Genomic DNA, 16,573 nt, shown 5'->3' with positions numbered 1-16,573 from the left:
ATAAATATCTATGACAAGTTTGGCATCACTTTTTATTCTGATTCCTGTATATAAAACCACAATGAAAAATATATAGGCAATGGAATGACAAGCACACAATTTATATATGCTTTTTTTATTGCAAAAGAAAACAAATAGACATGACAAGAGTATGGTTTACTGTTTGTTTTAGGATCGTAACACTAACCCATCATAACAATACAAACAAACCATGTCTAATGTCTGTAAGTCGAGTCAATCAGTAATTCAACCATGTATTAAAATGAAGGGTAAAGAGAACAAAAGGCCATTTGAGAGCAAACCTGTGTTATACCTTACAATGATGTCAGTAAAATCCACCAACCTTACTTGCCAGTCAAAATCTTATACTCGAAATGGTCATTTAGCACTACCGTCGTTTTCATCATGTTGTGTGGGTGCTTTCAGAGTTTGACAAATAAGAAAAAAGTATTTCGTGGTCATGCAGGCATGTTGGTCAAACAATAAGTCTTCCAGATTTTTCATATATTTAAGTAATCCTGAATAGCCTGCAACTGTTCATGTCTGTCATGTCCATGTTCCTCATCAAGGTCACTGTCCCGTCTGGTTGGTCAAAGTCACTGTCCGTCTGGTTGGTCAAAGTCACTGCCCCGTCTGGTTGGTCAAAGTCACTGTCCCGTCTGGTTGGTCAAAGTCACTGTCCCGTCTGGTTGGTCAAAGTCACTGCCCCGTCTGGTTGGTCAAAGTCACTGTCTGTCTGGTTGGTCAAAGTCACTGTCCGTCTGGTTCGCCAAAGTCACTGTCCCGTCGGGTTCATCAAAGTCACCGTCCATCCCTCACTGCTTCCTCATTTCTTCTTCTCCTCTTCCTTCTTGCCATCCGGCTTGTTTCCTGTCTGGGAGGCCAGGGAGCCCATGGCGTTACGGATGGCCTCGTTGTTGGGGTCGACACCCGGCAGATTCTCTAGGACACTCTGGAGGAATTCTGGGTCCTGCATCACATCATAGTCATCCTCCTCCTGACCGTTAGGGAACACAAGGCAATACAGCTTGAGACAAAAGAAAATGCTGTAGACTGTAAGATTACAACATTTTTAGGGATGCAAATTTGATACAGACACTGATATTGGATATTATATCATATATGTTATGTTGGATATTATATCAGGCTAAAACAGTATCAATATCTGAGAATTTCCTCAAAACTAAACCCGACATCAAGAGCCATGTCTAACATGTTAAATATCAAAGCAAAGCAATATGATGTTTTTGGTGTTGTTGCATTTATGGCACATAGACACCCCTCCCTGATGGAGAGAAGTCGATTATATAGTCAGTAATCTTCGTCCAATGACCCCCGCTTTAAAAATCGTATCAGTGCATCCCTCAAACTTGATTTCACTCATCATGCGAAGAACTCACCTTGGCTGATTCTGTGGTATCCATGGGTGCTGCTGTGTCCATGTCATACTCTTAACAAACCACAAAAAAGGGGAAAAACCAAAGTAACTATCAAAACGGACAATGGTTTGCACAGTACAAGGGCTGAAAACAATTACAATAATTAACAATAACCAGTAATAATTCACCTCCTCCTGCAAGAGACATCTGCATGGCGTAGGCTATCTGCTCCTCCTCGGTCATGCTGCTGAAGTCGGGGAGCACGGCCGCGCCCGTCTCAGGCTGAGACACAGACATCTTCAACAGGGCCTCGTCGGATTCTGTTAGAGAGAATATCAATGATAAAATCAGGTTAAACAGGCATTTACATTATTAAATCCTACAGCCAAATGTAATCATCACCTGCTACACAAGCTCCAGTACCAAACCTTAGTCCAGGGTTCCTGAACGTTTTCCCATTAAGAAATTCATAATGTAGTAATATATCATTAATAATATCATAATATAGCTGAGGATTACTTTTCATAACAAATATCACTAAATGTTAAATGAAAGTGGATCATTATATAATATCATGCATACAAAAAAAAGTATTTGATACTTTTGTTGAAATTACCAAATAATAATACATTTCCTATACCCTTCCAGACATGTACAGGAAATAAAATAATGTTACCATGTGAATTGAATAGGGGGCAATTACCCCTAGTCTAAAAAGAGATCAGCTCTCACAATGAGAGAAGTATTAAGACTAAAATTAGTATTAGAGCTAAACATTTTTTTTTTTTTTTAATTCTCCTTTCCTTCATGAGCGTTATATCTTTGCACCCATAAACTAAATCCAGGGCCAATTATCTTCCTGAACATTAGGGGCATTTTTTTTAAACTGTTTTTACAAGCCCTTACCGTCAGCGGTGGATGTGGGTACCCCTGCCTCCGTTACAGTGGCAGCGGCCGCTCTGCGGGCCTCCTCCTCCTGCCTCTGCCTCTGTTCCTCCATGGACACACGTAGGGCCTGGTGGATCGGACACACACATTGATTGATTGGAAACTTTATTAACAGATTGCAGAATGGGTGCAATACAAAACAACTGCTATGAGGATGCAGACCAGAAAAAGACTTTCATCTTGTTTACATCGGGGTCCCCCATTTTCAATTCAACACACAATCAGAGGGGAAAGTCAAAAGGTGATACGACTCGCATCTCTTACTGAAATCTTTGATCCTGACAAAGGCACTATAGTATGGCTGGGCGACATGAGGTCGGGGAAATAAATGTATGCTTTATTCAATAGATATATTTGCAATATGTGCTTCAGTCAGTGTGGTACACATCACATGTGAAATAATCATACTGATGTCGATCACATTGAACTGCATGGTAGTGGGACATTTTCAAATAATTTAGTGAGAAATCTGAAATTTGTACAATATCTTTTATTAATTTAGACCCCCCCCCCCCCATATATATATATATATATAAAAATTATAATAAAACACAATAGCGCTGATAAATAATGACATCAATATATTGCCTAGCCCAAACACAAACTCTCTTTAGACCCGCTTGCGTGTACATCTTACCAGGGCCAACTCTGGGTCGGCACTCGGGTCCACGCCGAACTCAAAGTCGCTGGCGCCCAGGCCCATCAGGGAGCCTCCCTCACCGGCCAGGATGGGAGAGGAGAGCAGGGCGTCGGCGAGGCTGGGCCCCGGGGGGACCGTGACCAGGTGGGACCCCGTACCCTCTTTCCCATTTAAAGTGTTGATGAAGGCAGTCAGCTTCTCTGTGTTCAGCTCCTGGATGAGAGCAGGCGGAGAGAGAGTGTGGAAGGGGTGAGGAAACTAGATTAGATTCATTATGTATCGTCATTATACAGCACAGGTACAGTACAACGACAATAAGTTTGGCATCCAACCAAAGTGCAAATGTAACAGTAAAGTGCAACAGCAATATATAATGTACAGGTGATTAAACTGGGTACAAAATATACAAATTAGTACTACAGAGCATAGTGCTAATTGGATGTATGTACAGAGTTGTAGTACAATAGGTACACAGTGATACTGTATGTGTTCTGAAGGATCAGATTAAACCGAATATATATATTTATTTATATATATATATTTAATTGTATTTGTATATCCCCTGATATCCCTTGTATATTCCTTGTACAATATGCATTGAATATCCCTTCTAGTCTACTGAACCTCCTATAATAGTCTCCATTCTACCATTGGACGAGACCTTGGTGCCAGGTCGCCATACCCCTCAGACCAGGTTAAATCGTACCGCTCAACATGTATGGACAAGTCCTAGTTCCGCGTAGGAATATGTCTACCGTACCACTAATGGTACTATTTGTTCATAGTGCGTATATATACTGCGCTATTAAAGTAGAGCTTTCTTTTAGTCCAGTTCCTTACCCTCCAACAGAGTGACAGACGCAAAAGCCTCCCCGCGAACCACGTGTGGGCAGTAAGGCCAATTCGGCCCAGTATCGGCATCGAGACATCGTGTATATTAATATTTGAATAGTCATATCTGGCACTATATCGTCGAGTTGGACGTATTCTATTAAGCTAATAATAGTCTATTCATATGTAGTGCCTCGTGCGGTAAGAGTTCTATAGTAATCAGCACCCCCATCGTTTCGGGCATCAGCTGGACGCTTATCCAGGGTGGTTGACCCCACGTGAAGCTGCACCCGAGGAGCTCCAGGCCAACGAGCGAGTGGACCTGTATATTGGATTATTCTACCGACGACGGCTAGCCTTCCCCGGCTTGGATTATGCTTTGAGTACTTTGATTATTCTATGGATAAAGGCCAACACTGCGGTGTGTTGGAAATACCCCCCCCGGAGAGGACGACAGGTGAGAAGACGCTCTACACGACGAGGTCGCCTCACGTCTCTCCATCGTGGACCGGAGGACGCCGGCCACAGAGAGTCCAGCTGCTTTCATCTGTGGATCGAGGATCGCTGGGCACCGGGTCGCACGACTGTGGGCTCTCCCAGGATACCCTCGGCCAGACGGGATACAGCCAGACTCTACCCCCCCCCTCCAGCTGTCCTACAAGCAGTCGGAACCTTCCCCTAGTGTATCCAGCTATATAATCATTCAAGTATCATTGCTATTGTTCCCTAAATATTCCAGGTTGTATATTTGCTTCCTGCGCAATCAGAGATTGGACATTCGATATTGATCTACCTACGAATACTCATTTGCCATAAAAGTGCATACTATTTCAAATCATAAATGTAATTAAGTGATCGTTGTACATACCCTTTGCTATGTATTATTATTAAACGCAGACTTTCGACTTGGTACATTTGTGTTGGATCCGTTTCATCAGGTGGGAGTGTTTATCATAATTATTTATACCTAGTACTGGGTGGCCAGAGTCTAAAGTACAAGAGGTAGTGGTAGTAAGTATCATATCTAACAATACAGTCAGGGAATTGTACCCCTCAGTTACAGTATGTATTAGTCATACTGGCCAGCAGCATAACTACAGTAGTAAGAGTAGGATATGTACAGATATACTGTAGAATAGATATAGATATAGTATCTACAGATATGTAAAAGGTCTATGTGCAGGTAAGTAGACAGGTGTGGATAGATTTATATGCGGTGATTGAGAATAAATATATAAACAGAATTTTTATACATGCTATCATACAGAGCAATGGGTTATATGCAGGCGTATAAGTAAGGTGCAAGGTGTAAGGTGTAAGGTACGTATAGAGGGGAGATATGCAGGTATATTCAAACAAATATGTATATATATATATATATATATATTAGTGCTGTCAGGCGATTAAAAAAATTAATCTAATTACAGGATTTGTAATTAATTTATCTAATTAATCGTATTTTAATCGCATAACCATTTTATGCCTGGTATTCTATAATCATATTTCAAATTGCATGTGTCCGGATGGCAGAATTCTGTACTGTACAAAACCTTCTGTTTAGTCATCTTCCATCTATTAATTTGCTTAGATTTTTCAGGTCTGGTCAATTTGAGCATGGTGTTATTCACAGTCAAAGATAAAAATTGTTTTTATTGATATTCTCATTTGGTTCATTACAATTTACTCAAAATAAAATTCTCATTCAATCAATCACCGCGCAGATTGATTGATTGAATGAAAATGTTATTAACACTTTGGATGCCACGGACGACATAACACGTGTTAGCAGTCCGCCCCCTGAATGCCCATCACGACAATTAGCGTGATTTTTTTTTTATTAGCGATCTGAATTCATATTTCATCAACCGAGTCTACCGTTGGTAAACCAGCCCAACCAGGCGCTCAGATGTGAAAAAAGCGCCACCTATCGTCTCCCAGATGGTAATGCACCCTTTTGGAATGGACTCAATGAAAATGGATGAGAAAAAAAAACTCCGGAATCCACATTTTACTTCTCACGCATGTAACCGGAGCCGATCAGATTCATTGTGGACCCTCAGAACAGCGTGTAATATGTCTTTACAGTACGTAGCATTGGATCAATAAAAAGGATCGATTTTTGGAAAGGCGATCAGGAATTGGAATAATCTTTTTGGATACCATCTGATCTCAGGTAAGGAATCTATTTTACCAGTCTTAGGATAATCAGACCCGTTTTCACGGAGATATAAGCTTTTCCCCTATGTGTGATATGGCTGTTTGACTGTGCGAGTGATCAGGAACTAAGAGAATCGATTTTCAGCTTGCGGCACCAGCGTGCATACGTACACATTATACTATCGATAATCTAGCGTTTATTTGAAAACGATTCATAAATAGGCCGAAAAATGACACCGTTCTAGAATATTACAGTACAGGGCGTTTATCACGGATTTTTCTTCTTTTTTTTTTGAAAACTAGGGCTTTTCAAAATGCTATAAAACGGAAATGAACCGATAAAAAAACAATCCGCTTCGACAACGTTGACTGGAAAATTAGTCATTGATAAGCGACGGGCAGATTAGACACATAGCCATAATTTAAAACATAGATTAGGCGATATTAATGCCAACATTGAAGTGGATGGTGGGCATTCAAGCACTAAATGTGCGCCCCCTGCTGGGCACTGAAAGTGTTAACAGATTGCAGAATGGGCGCACATTTAGCACATTTCGTCTTGTTTACATCAGGGTCCCCCATTTTCAATTCATAATGATTGTAAGTAAGGGTGCAACTTGCACCGTGCAATCCATTCTTTGTGGATCTAGCCCACAGTATTTCTGACACTGGGAATACATTCCCTGAGATTCATAGATGTCCCTAGAATCAGATACCAAGAACATGCAAATGGACCATATTAAAAAAAAAAGTCTGTAAATGTGTATTCTACATTCTTATGGCATTAATGAGATACAAAAAATAAAGTATAAAAAAAAAAAAAAATTGTTTTATATCCATCCTTATACCATCCTCTGCCAGCTCTATTTGTCTATGGAGATGTTCCCCTTCTTTGCAGGGCTATACCTTTTTAAATTGTATTGCTAAATTGACATTACTATGGCCCATTCAACGTCAAGTATCTATCGTTTAGGATGTAGCAACGTTCTACTTTTTCATTCACATATTCATACTAAAATACGGTCTAAAGTATAAATATGTTTTTATCGTTTTCTGCAGCATTCTGCAGAATGTGAGTTATAGCCCTAAATACATATATTAGATCATCAAGTGTAGTTTGATACCGATTGACGTCAGATAAAAAATTTCAATTGTACAAGGTCCTAAACGTCATGCCTCATCATCTGCTGGTGACCAGAGGGGGGGGGGGGGGGGGGGTTTATAAGTCCGTGGCCGACGTTAAATCATGTATGTAGTATGGGCGATATGTTGATCGGAGCAGTGTGTATGTATAATAATAATCAAACACGCTGAAACTCACCGCAGCTTCCTCGTAGCGTTGGGCGGTCAGCGTGGAGCAGAAAGTTCGCTATTATGGGATGTCGATCTAGTTGGTCCAGTTCCAGGTTGTATAATACTATATACGTCCAAATCATGTTGTTTATCGAGTTATTGGCAACGGATCGCTATCCAGTGTATCAAGCTGGAGTCCCGTGAGCGGATAGCGAGTGGCCGGACGAAATATGGGTGAGCACCACTTCCGGCCGCTCACTTCCGGTTTTGGCGATTCGCCGATCGGCCACCAGATGGCGGTCTTGAACCGTTGGAGAGTTGAGAGGAGATCAACAGCAAGTCTCAAGTCTCCGTGGGTGAAATATGATTGCCATGACAGATTTTTGAAATATTGATCTCAAAGACGCTGTACGACGTCATTGGCAGATTAAGCATGGCGAGCAATGACGTCTAAAGTCGTCCTTGGCGATTAAAGGGTTAATTTTGAGTTAATTTTCATAACGCGATAATTTGCTGTGTAATTAATTAATCTAATTAACGCGATAAACTGACAGCCCTAATATATATATATATGCAGTATATAAATGTATACTTATATTTATATATAAAATACATTAAAAAAATATATATAATAGAAAAATGTTAAATAGAAGATTGATTAACCCATTCTCGGCCAATCACGCCATGCGTTGTCTGCTAATCACGCCGTAAGGCGTGTTTGAGATCAATATTTCATATTTTCGTCATGGTATTCATATTTCACCCACAGAGTCTTGGCTGATGCTGTCTGAGCCAGCAAAACTCTGCAATGCTTCAATACTGCCACCTGGTGGCCGATCGGCGAGTTGCCAAACCGGAAGTGCCCGTTGGAGCTCGGCCCGTCCCCTAATTTCGTCCGGCCACTCGTTTATCGTCCCGGGGCTCAATACAGACACCGTGGATATGGATCTTTGCCATAACTCAATAATCAACATGATTTGGACGTGTATTAGTAATATACAAACCAGAAATGGATTGCATCGATCAACATCACATAATTGGAATCTGTTTGCTCCACTCTCATCGCCCAACGCTACGAGGAGACTGATGCGAGTTTCAGCGTTTTTCTTTATCATTTTCGATACAAACTGCTCCGATCAATATATCACCCATAAATCATCCAACGTCGGTCATTGAATTATAAACGACCCCCCCCCCCCCTCCGTTCACCTGCAGATGATCAGTCATGACGTTTAGGACGATGTACAGTTGACATTTTTAATATAGCATGGATCGGTATCAAACTGCATTTGATAATCTAATATATGCATTTATGCCTATATCTCACGTTCTATGAAATACTGCAGAAAACTATAAAAACATATTTATACTCTAGACAGTATTTTAGTATGAATGAAAAAGTAAAACGTTCCTACATCCTGAACGATAGATAATTGATGTTGAATGGGCCATAGTAATGTCAATTTAGCAATACAATTTAAAAAGTTATAGCCCTGCAAAGAAGGCGAACATCTCCATAGACAAATAGCACTGGCAGAGGATGGTTTAGGATGATCAAAGTGGTGGCAGAGAATGGGTTAAGTTAAAAGATCAATTAGGAAGTTTTGGACACAACCAAAGAGATACGAATCAGTGGTGTTATGGTCCAACTACAGTAATTGGACTAGGGCTGCAACTAATGACTATTTTGGTAGTCGACTAATCTGTCGATTATTTTTTCGATTAGTCGACTAATCGAAAAGAAATTATATTAAAAAAAGAAAATATATATATATATATTTTTTTATAATATTTTTTTTTTGCACTACCTATCTTTGTGAAAGTGGCTTCTCAGCTCTGAAGACAGAGCAGAGGAACAGATTGGACATTGAGCATGACCTCAGAGTTGCTTTGTCTACCATCACCCCAGACTTTGAGACTCTTGTCGGGACCAAACAACATCCCCAGTTATCCCATTAGTTCCCCCAAACTTACTGTCGGTCTGTTATGTTAAGCTAAGAAGTCTTCAGCTGGACCAGAGCTGAGAAGCCACTTTCACAAAGATAGGTAGTGCAAAAAAAATAAAAATAATAATAATAATATATATATATATATATTTTTTTAACGACTAATCGACGCAACAATTCCTCGTTGACGATTTTTTTATAATCGAACTAATCGTTGCAGCCCTAAATTGGACCATAACACCACTGGGGCAACAGTGGCTCGGGAGGTAGAGCAGTCGTCTGGTAATCCAGAGGTTCGATTGCCGCTCCTCCCGGGCACCGTGTTGAAGTGTCCTTGAGCAAGACACTTAACCCCTAATTGCTCCAGATGAGCAGGTTGGCACCTTGCATGGTTGCCTCTTCCGTCGGTGTGTGAATGTGTAAAATGTGAGGAACAAATTGTAAAGTGCTTTGGATAAAGCGCTATATAAATGCACCATTTAATTGTACATTCAATTAAATTGATTAGCAGGTGAAAATGAAAGTAAAACTGCAGATAACAGCCCACTGGCATTTCTCACCTCTTCGCCAAAGTTGATAATATCCACATTCACCTTCTCTTTCTTCAAGCGCTTTGCTAGTTTAACAAGCTGTAGGAGTGACAGAAGCAGAGAGAGAGAGAACAAGAGCAAATAACCATGGTGACCTCTATTTTTTAAAGCACTCTCCAAACACTTAGTGTGGAACCAACAATGGGATAATACTGCAATACATGGTTTTCAATTTAGCAAATTGGTCACATATTTATAAAGGCAACATCTGTAATCCAAGCATAAACAAAAGGGTAGCCCAACCCCCTAGTAAAAAAAAAATATGAATTAAAAAAAAAGTTTGTACAGCTCCCAAATTGATTGACAGGTATCTTAATCCAAATCCTAACACTAGACTACAACTAAATATTAGTGTTAAATGTTTTCTCATAATGAAAATGATTGTATACATTTGATTGGTGATGTTTGCAAACATTGAAAAAAAGAAAAAAAAAAAAAAAGATGGATAATGATTCTTTTCCTTCTACAACAAATACAGATCGGGCCTTACAAATATGTAACAGCATGTACAATTCCTGACATTGAAAACAAACTCACGTCTTTCTCTGTGTCTTCCACTGGGCTTCCCACAAAAGCAATGATCCTCATCTTGTGGTTTTTTCCTTGTCTGTGCTTGAGTGCCAGCTACACAGCCCCAAAGAATAAAGGGGTAGAAATCCAGTCAATAATAACAACAACAACCATGGACACTAGGCTTTGGCGGTATGACGGTATACCACGGTATTTAGAAATACCGACGGTATTGAAAATCAATACAGTCAAAATCACAGTTGGGTTTCAGTTTCTATTACACTGAAACGGAGTTTCGACAGGGATGGCATTGGTTGTAGTGCACACACACAGCACGCGCCAGCAGAGGGCAGGGGAGGCAGTCCGTCTTTCCCGCACAGAACTGAGCTGAGCAAGATGGCGGCAGCATGTCAAACAAGAGCTAAACTTTTCTGCACACACTGTCGCATTTGGACAATTAAAGGACTCTGTTCGGATTTAAGCAAAACCCTCGCCACGAGTCGACTCGCCAGTGACTTCATCCAGCACAACGAGAGACAGAGGCACTTCTTTGGGAATGTAATATAAAACGGGGTGAGTGAGTGTTGACATTGTTTAATCCTAATGCAACTTCAGGTTGCCCCAAAAAAGGCAACCTGAAGGACTGTAACATCATGCTCACATCTGTGCCAGGGAAGATTTTGAGCAGGATCATCCTGGAAAGACTGTCCAAAGAAGTGGACAAAGAATTCAGAGAAGAACAAGCAGGTTTCCGACAGGACAGATCATGCACAGATCACATTGCCACCCTCCGCATTATCATAGAACAGACCCTGGAATGGAACACATCTCTCCACCTCACATTCATCGACTTCCACAAAGCATTCAACAGTCTAGACAGAGACACTATATGGAAACTCATGGCACATTACGGTATCCCAACAAAGTTCATAACCATCATCCAACAGCTGTACCTACAATCATCCTGTAGAGTAATACACAACAGCCAGCTCACAGACAGCTTTACAGTAGAGACAGGAGTCAGACAGGGCTGCCTACTGTCCCCTTTCCTCTTTCTTCTGGCAGTCGACTGGATCATGAAACAAACCACAGCCGAACAAAATCTGGGCATTCAGTGGACAATGTGGTCTCAATTAGAGGATTTAGACTTTGCCGACGACATAGTCCTCCTCTCACACACACAAATGCAGACCAAACTCACAAAACTTGCCACAATTGCAGCTACCACAGGACTACACATCAATAAAGCAAAAACAAAGGAGATGAAGATGAACCACAATTTAGAAGAGGCTGTACAACTGGACGGAGAAGCACTGGACGAGGTGGACACCTTCACATACCTGGGAAGCATCGTGGGGAAGGACGGAGGTAGCGACAAAGACATCAAAGCAAGAATAGGGAAGGCAAGAACAGCATTTTTAATACTGAAGCAAACATGGAATTCAAACCACATCTCCACAAAGACCAAACTCTGCATCTTCAACACCAATGTCAAATCAGTTCCATTATACGGAGCAGAAACATGGAGAACAACAAAAGCAACCTCAAACAAACTGCAAACCTTCATAAACAGATGTTTACGACACATCCTGGGAATCTACTGGCCAAACACCATCACAAACGAACAGCTCTGGCAAACCACTCAACAAGAACCACTTGAAACCCTAATCAAACGCAGGAAATGGGGCTGGATTGGACACACCCTGAGAAAACCATCCTCCAACACAACCAGGCAGGCCTTAACCTGGAACCCACAGGGGAAGAGAAAGCCAGGAAGACCCAGAAACAGCTGGAGAAGGTCTGTCGAGGCGGATCTCAAGGAAGAAAGAACATCATGGAAGGAAGCAGAGAAAATCGCCCAACACCGAACCAGCTGGAGAGATTTCATGAATGACCTATGCTCCCCAAAGAGCAAAAAGGGTTTAAGTAAGTAAGTAATGCAACTGGCTCACGTTGATACCTAGATGGTGCCGGCTAACTAGCTACCGTTAGCTCACGTTGATACCTGGATGGTGCCGGCTAACTAGCTACCGTTAGCTCACGTTGATACCTGGATGGTGCCGGCTAACTAGCTACCGTTAGCTCACGTTGATACCTGGATGGTGCCGGCTAACAGTAACTAGTTACCGTTAGCTCACGTTGATACCTGGATGGTGCCGGCAGTGGCTACCGTTCTGTGATTTGTTTACTTCAAGGTTGAAGAAAGTGCACTTTCAGATTGAAAGAACGGCCCTAATCTCAACGCGTTTCAATATAAGCGAGCGTTATGTATGGTGATAACGAGTATATTGTTAGCCCCGCCGCCGCCGCCGCCCACCCCCCCCGTATACCGGGGTATTATGTCAGCAAGGTATGACTGTATGAAAAAAATTATACCGCCCAAGCCTACACACACAGGTTTTCCCAACCAAGTAATTCATATACTTTGTCATATAACAGAGGAGAGATGGGTCTGAATCAGTAATGTCACTCACGTGAGCCACCCTGATGCCCGTGCAGAAGCAGATGTTGCCGAGGGGCTGGATCGCGTGGAGTTTGGTCAGGATGCGGCCCGAGTCCGGGGTCAACGTGGTCAGGACCTCACAGTTACTGCCATCAAGCAGAAAGATTTAAACCCCCAAACGCCATTAAAACGACTTTGAAAAAGCTTTATAAAAAGAATAAATAAAATAAAATAAATAAAATATTGTAAAAGTAGAATCTGTACTTGTATTAAGTGTAGTGAGGAAAGGGGGACACTGTTCCACTGCATATGGGAATGTGTGAAAGTGAAAACCTTCTGGCAAGATGTTATTGATCTGATCGATCAAATCTTATCAAAGTTGCCATTGAATCCCAAGCTTTTTATTCTTGGTTTATATCCTACCACCCCACATCTACAACGCAAAGAGTTTAGATTTATAGATATGTGCATATTACAAGCAAAACGTGTAATAGCTCTTAATTGGAAAAATGTTGATGGACCAAGAATTGGTATGTGGATTAAAGAAATGGCTTCAAATATGTCAATGGAAAAGATGGTGTATATTGTTAGACGTAAACAAAACATTTTTGATAATGCCTGGGGACCATTTGTGTACTTCTTAAAGCATAATACGAATGTTGGGAACTTGCTTCAACAAGAACGGGATTAGGGGGAGTACTGTGGGACAACTCTTATTATTGTGTAAAAACGACAAGAAACACCCTTTACTTAATGTGTAAAACATTTGGGTTGTATTATTATTTATTTATGTTTATTTTTTATTTAAATCTGTATCCTTCCTATGTGAACCTGTTTTTGAAGTTAATTATTATTTTGTGGGGTGGGGTTAGGGGAGGGAGAACGGGGTGAAAATGTTTGCTGAATACTGCTCTGCTGATATACATGTTGTAATTTGCAAACTAAAACCCAATAAATATATTGTTAAAAAAAAAAAGTAGAATCTGTAATGTTGTCAAACAGCGACCTCTATAGACAAAAAGGTGACAACATGGTACTGCGCTTTGTTTACAGTTTGTTTTTTTGTCTGATGTGTGCATTGGATAGTGGGTAAAGGGAGAGTGGTTGCTACTGCTGGCCACAACTCAGATTATGCCAAAGAGAGGTCTGGAGAAAGTTACTAAACTCCAACCAACACGTCAGAACAAAAACAAAGCAAAATACCAAGCGGGGCTCTTTTGCCTATAGACGTCCGTTTGACGGGATTACAGATTACACATTTAAAAACAATAACAGCAGCAGTAACCATTACAATAATAAAAAAAAAATAACACCACCTGTGCTTGCAAATGAGCCAGTGCTGCTACAGTGTGATTAATGGCCTCTCAATATGGTACTTTGACTAAACACAGAGGAGCTTACTTTGCCATAGTGAGGAGCCCCACGTTGTTCTCTGGGTTGCTGCGAGTTTTGGAGTGGCAGACGATGTTGACAGCATCTTGCTGAGCCTGTAGTCTCGTGGGGAGAAAGTCTCCATTTCTCATATACTCACTGTTGTCCACGCTGCAAGAGGATATAGAAAATGGTATGACTGAATCTAACGGGTGGGTCTCTAAAAGGCGGGTGCCAGGTAGTGAACCACTTGACAGTGATGGCAGTTTGGCACAAAGACTTTGGGTGCACTACAGTCTGCTGTGAGTGTCGGTGTTTATTTCAGGGCTTGTATAAATGAAAACTTTATTTAACAGATTGCAGAATGGGTACAATACAGTACAGCTCAATACACACAATTGTTAAGGGGACGCAGACCAGAGAAAGACGTTTGTCTTGTTTACATCAGGGTCCCCCATTTTCAATTCATAGTGACATTTATGACACACACAACATACATGACAATGACATCATGACATAGGGACATACAAGAGGTATATAGTACTGTTACATTTGTGACATAATATACGATATGCAAATATACAGTACTGTTACCCAGAGATCCTAACAGAGAGTATACATATGATGGGGAGACTGTACATTAGGAGGGGGTGGGTGGGAGAAGAAAAAAATATATACGTGGGGAGGAGTGTCTATTAGGAGGGGGTGGGAGGGTTTGGACATTTACAGTGGCCAGTTTAGAATTGCAGCCTCCCGTAGGTGCTCTTTAAGAGTGGTTTTGAAGGTGGGTAGGGATTCACATTTTTTACGGCATAATTGCTAAACGTGTTTAGTCGCGTTATTTCTAAACCTAGCCGCATTTCTGGCAGACGCTCTCTGATTTGTTTGCCCACTCGCGTGACAACCTGCGTCTTTACCCATTTCCACGTCAAACAGCCTGCAAACTACCTGGCGTTCTATCGCCATGCTCTAAGACTAACTCTAACCTTAACCAACTTCGAAAAAGTGCCTAAGCTTAACCGTTGAAAGAACTTGCCGTCACGCTCTAAGACAAACTCTAACCTTAACCAACTTCGAAGAGTGCCTAAGCTTAACCAGTGTAGAAACAGGCGTCGGCCAATCAGAGAGCGTCTTGCCAGAAATGCGGCTAGGTTTAGAAATAACGCTGTTTAGTCCCTTGTTTGAGCCGAATCTGGGTTGAACATGATTTGTGGAACTCCCTCTGGTGTTGTGGTCGTGGTATTCACTGACCTTTGGGAAGTATTTTGACATAGTAGTGGTGGTCGTGTAGTGTATCTTGTAGACCAGGCCCATTGCAAGTTGCTGTACTCTGTCATCTACTCTAAGCCATCCTAGGTTTTCAAAGTGGGCAGGGGTGAGGTGGGTTTTAAGAGTAAGGTCAAGCAGTAGTCTGACCAGTTTGTAATCTTGTTTTTAGTGCCTTTGAGGTCCTTTGGTACCATGAGGTGCTTCCCCATTGACGTTGCCTTAGGGTTAGGGTTACTAGTCAGAGCAAACATAGAGCTACTTGAAAATAGTCATTTGAAACTTACTTTGAAAAAACTATGAAAACGTACTTTGCTGACTGTGAATAGATCAGACTTTGTGGATGAAACGGAAAACGTAATGATGAATTGAAAATGGGGGACCCTGATGTAAACAAGACGAAAGTCTTTCTGGTCTGCGTCCCCTTAACAATTGTATGTATTGAGCTGTACTGTACCCATTCTGCAATCTGTTAATAAAGTTTTCAATCAATCAATCAATTTCAGTACACTTCTTCCTGTACGACCATCACATCCAGTCACAAAGTCGGTCCCCGTTTACAATCACTGGAGTTGCAGTTTATAGTCAACTCAACATAGCTATGTACAGGTAGGTCATCTAGAAACAAATGGGGATAATGAATCCCCAAGTGCTTCCTCGACACCCTGCTGTCTACTTGTAGTTCATCAAGGAAAGGATTTTCTTCACTTTATCCCGTTTGAGCTATGTGGCTACGGTAGCCAGTGGCACTGTTGTTCAATGACAGGTGGCAGTCAGAACAATCAAATAGGTGGATCTGTCCGTTTGATTGTTTCTTATATTGTACGTGTTCATATTGTACCTGCGTACGGCAGGTAACAACATAACGTTATTTAGCTGCAGTGACTCAGCTAGTCGACAGGCTAGCAGCTAAATCATGTGCTAATGTTAACGTCAGCTAACCTTTGACAGTCCGCAATCAAGCCCATTCATAGTAATTACTCGGTATCTAGACATATCAACCATACAACAGTTTAAATAGCTCATGCCACTGGGTATTCCATTTAGTATCCATCGATAAATATGAAAATTAAACGCATTGTTGCCATCCTCACCAGACCATAGTACTTTCAAGCCCCATTTTGAAAACTTCTGTTGCTCTCTGGCGTAATCTTAAAAGCTCGATGTCTATTGGACGAGTGAAGTGTCATAAGTAAAGA

The 16,573-nt window shown here is 41.3% G+C and overlaps 1 protein-coding gene across 1 annotated transcript; it reads right to left on the bottom strand.

Moving 5' to 3' along the window:
• Positions 1-103: 103 nt before the first annotated feature.
• Positions 104-16,508, bottom strand: LOC311227103 (26S proteasome non-ATPase regulatory subunit 4-like). Its single transcript, XM_084312643.1, has 10 exons — positions 16,469-16,508; positions 14,139-14,279; positions 12,769-12,883; positions 10,322-10,408; positions 9,755-9,823; positions 2,965-3,180; positions 2,286-2,394; positions 1,568-1,699; positions 1,401-1,450; positions 104-997 (listed from the first exon to the last, which is right to left on the bottom strand). Exons 1-10 carry the CDS (start codon positions 16,492-16,494, stop codon positions 827-829), a joined length of 1,116 nt encoding a protein of 371 aa, XP_084168769.1. The 5' UTR covers positions 16,495-16,508; the 3' UTR covers positions 104-826.
• Between the last annotated feature and the right edge of the window lie 65 nt (positions 16,509-16,573).

This window comes from Notolepis coatsorum, assembly GCF_963971535.1.
Source record: "Notolepis coatsorum genome assembly, chromosome: 4".
In the NCBI taxonomy this organism is placed as follows: Eukaryota; Metazoa; Chordata; class Actinopteri; order Aulopiformes; family Paralepididae; genus Notolepis; species Notolepis coatsorum.
Note: the sequence above shows the minus strand (reverse complement) of the source record. Positions and strands in the feature narration are given on the sequence as shown.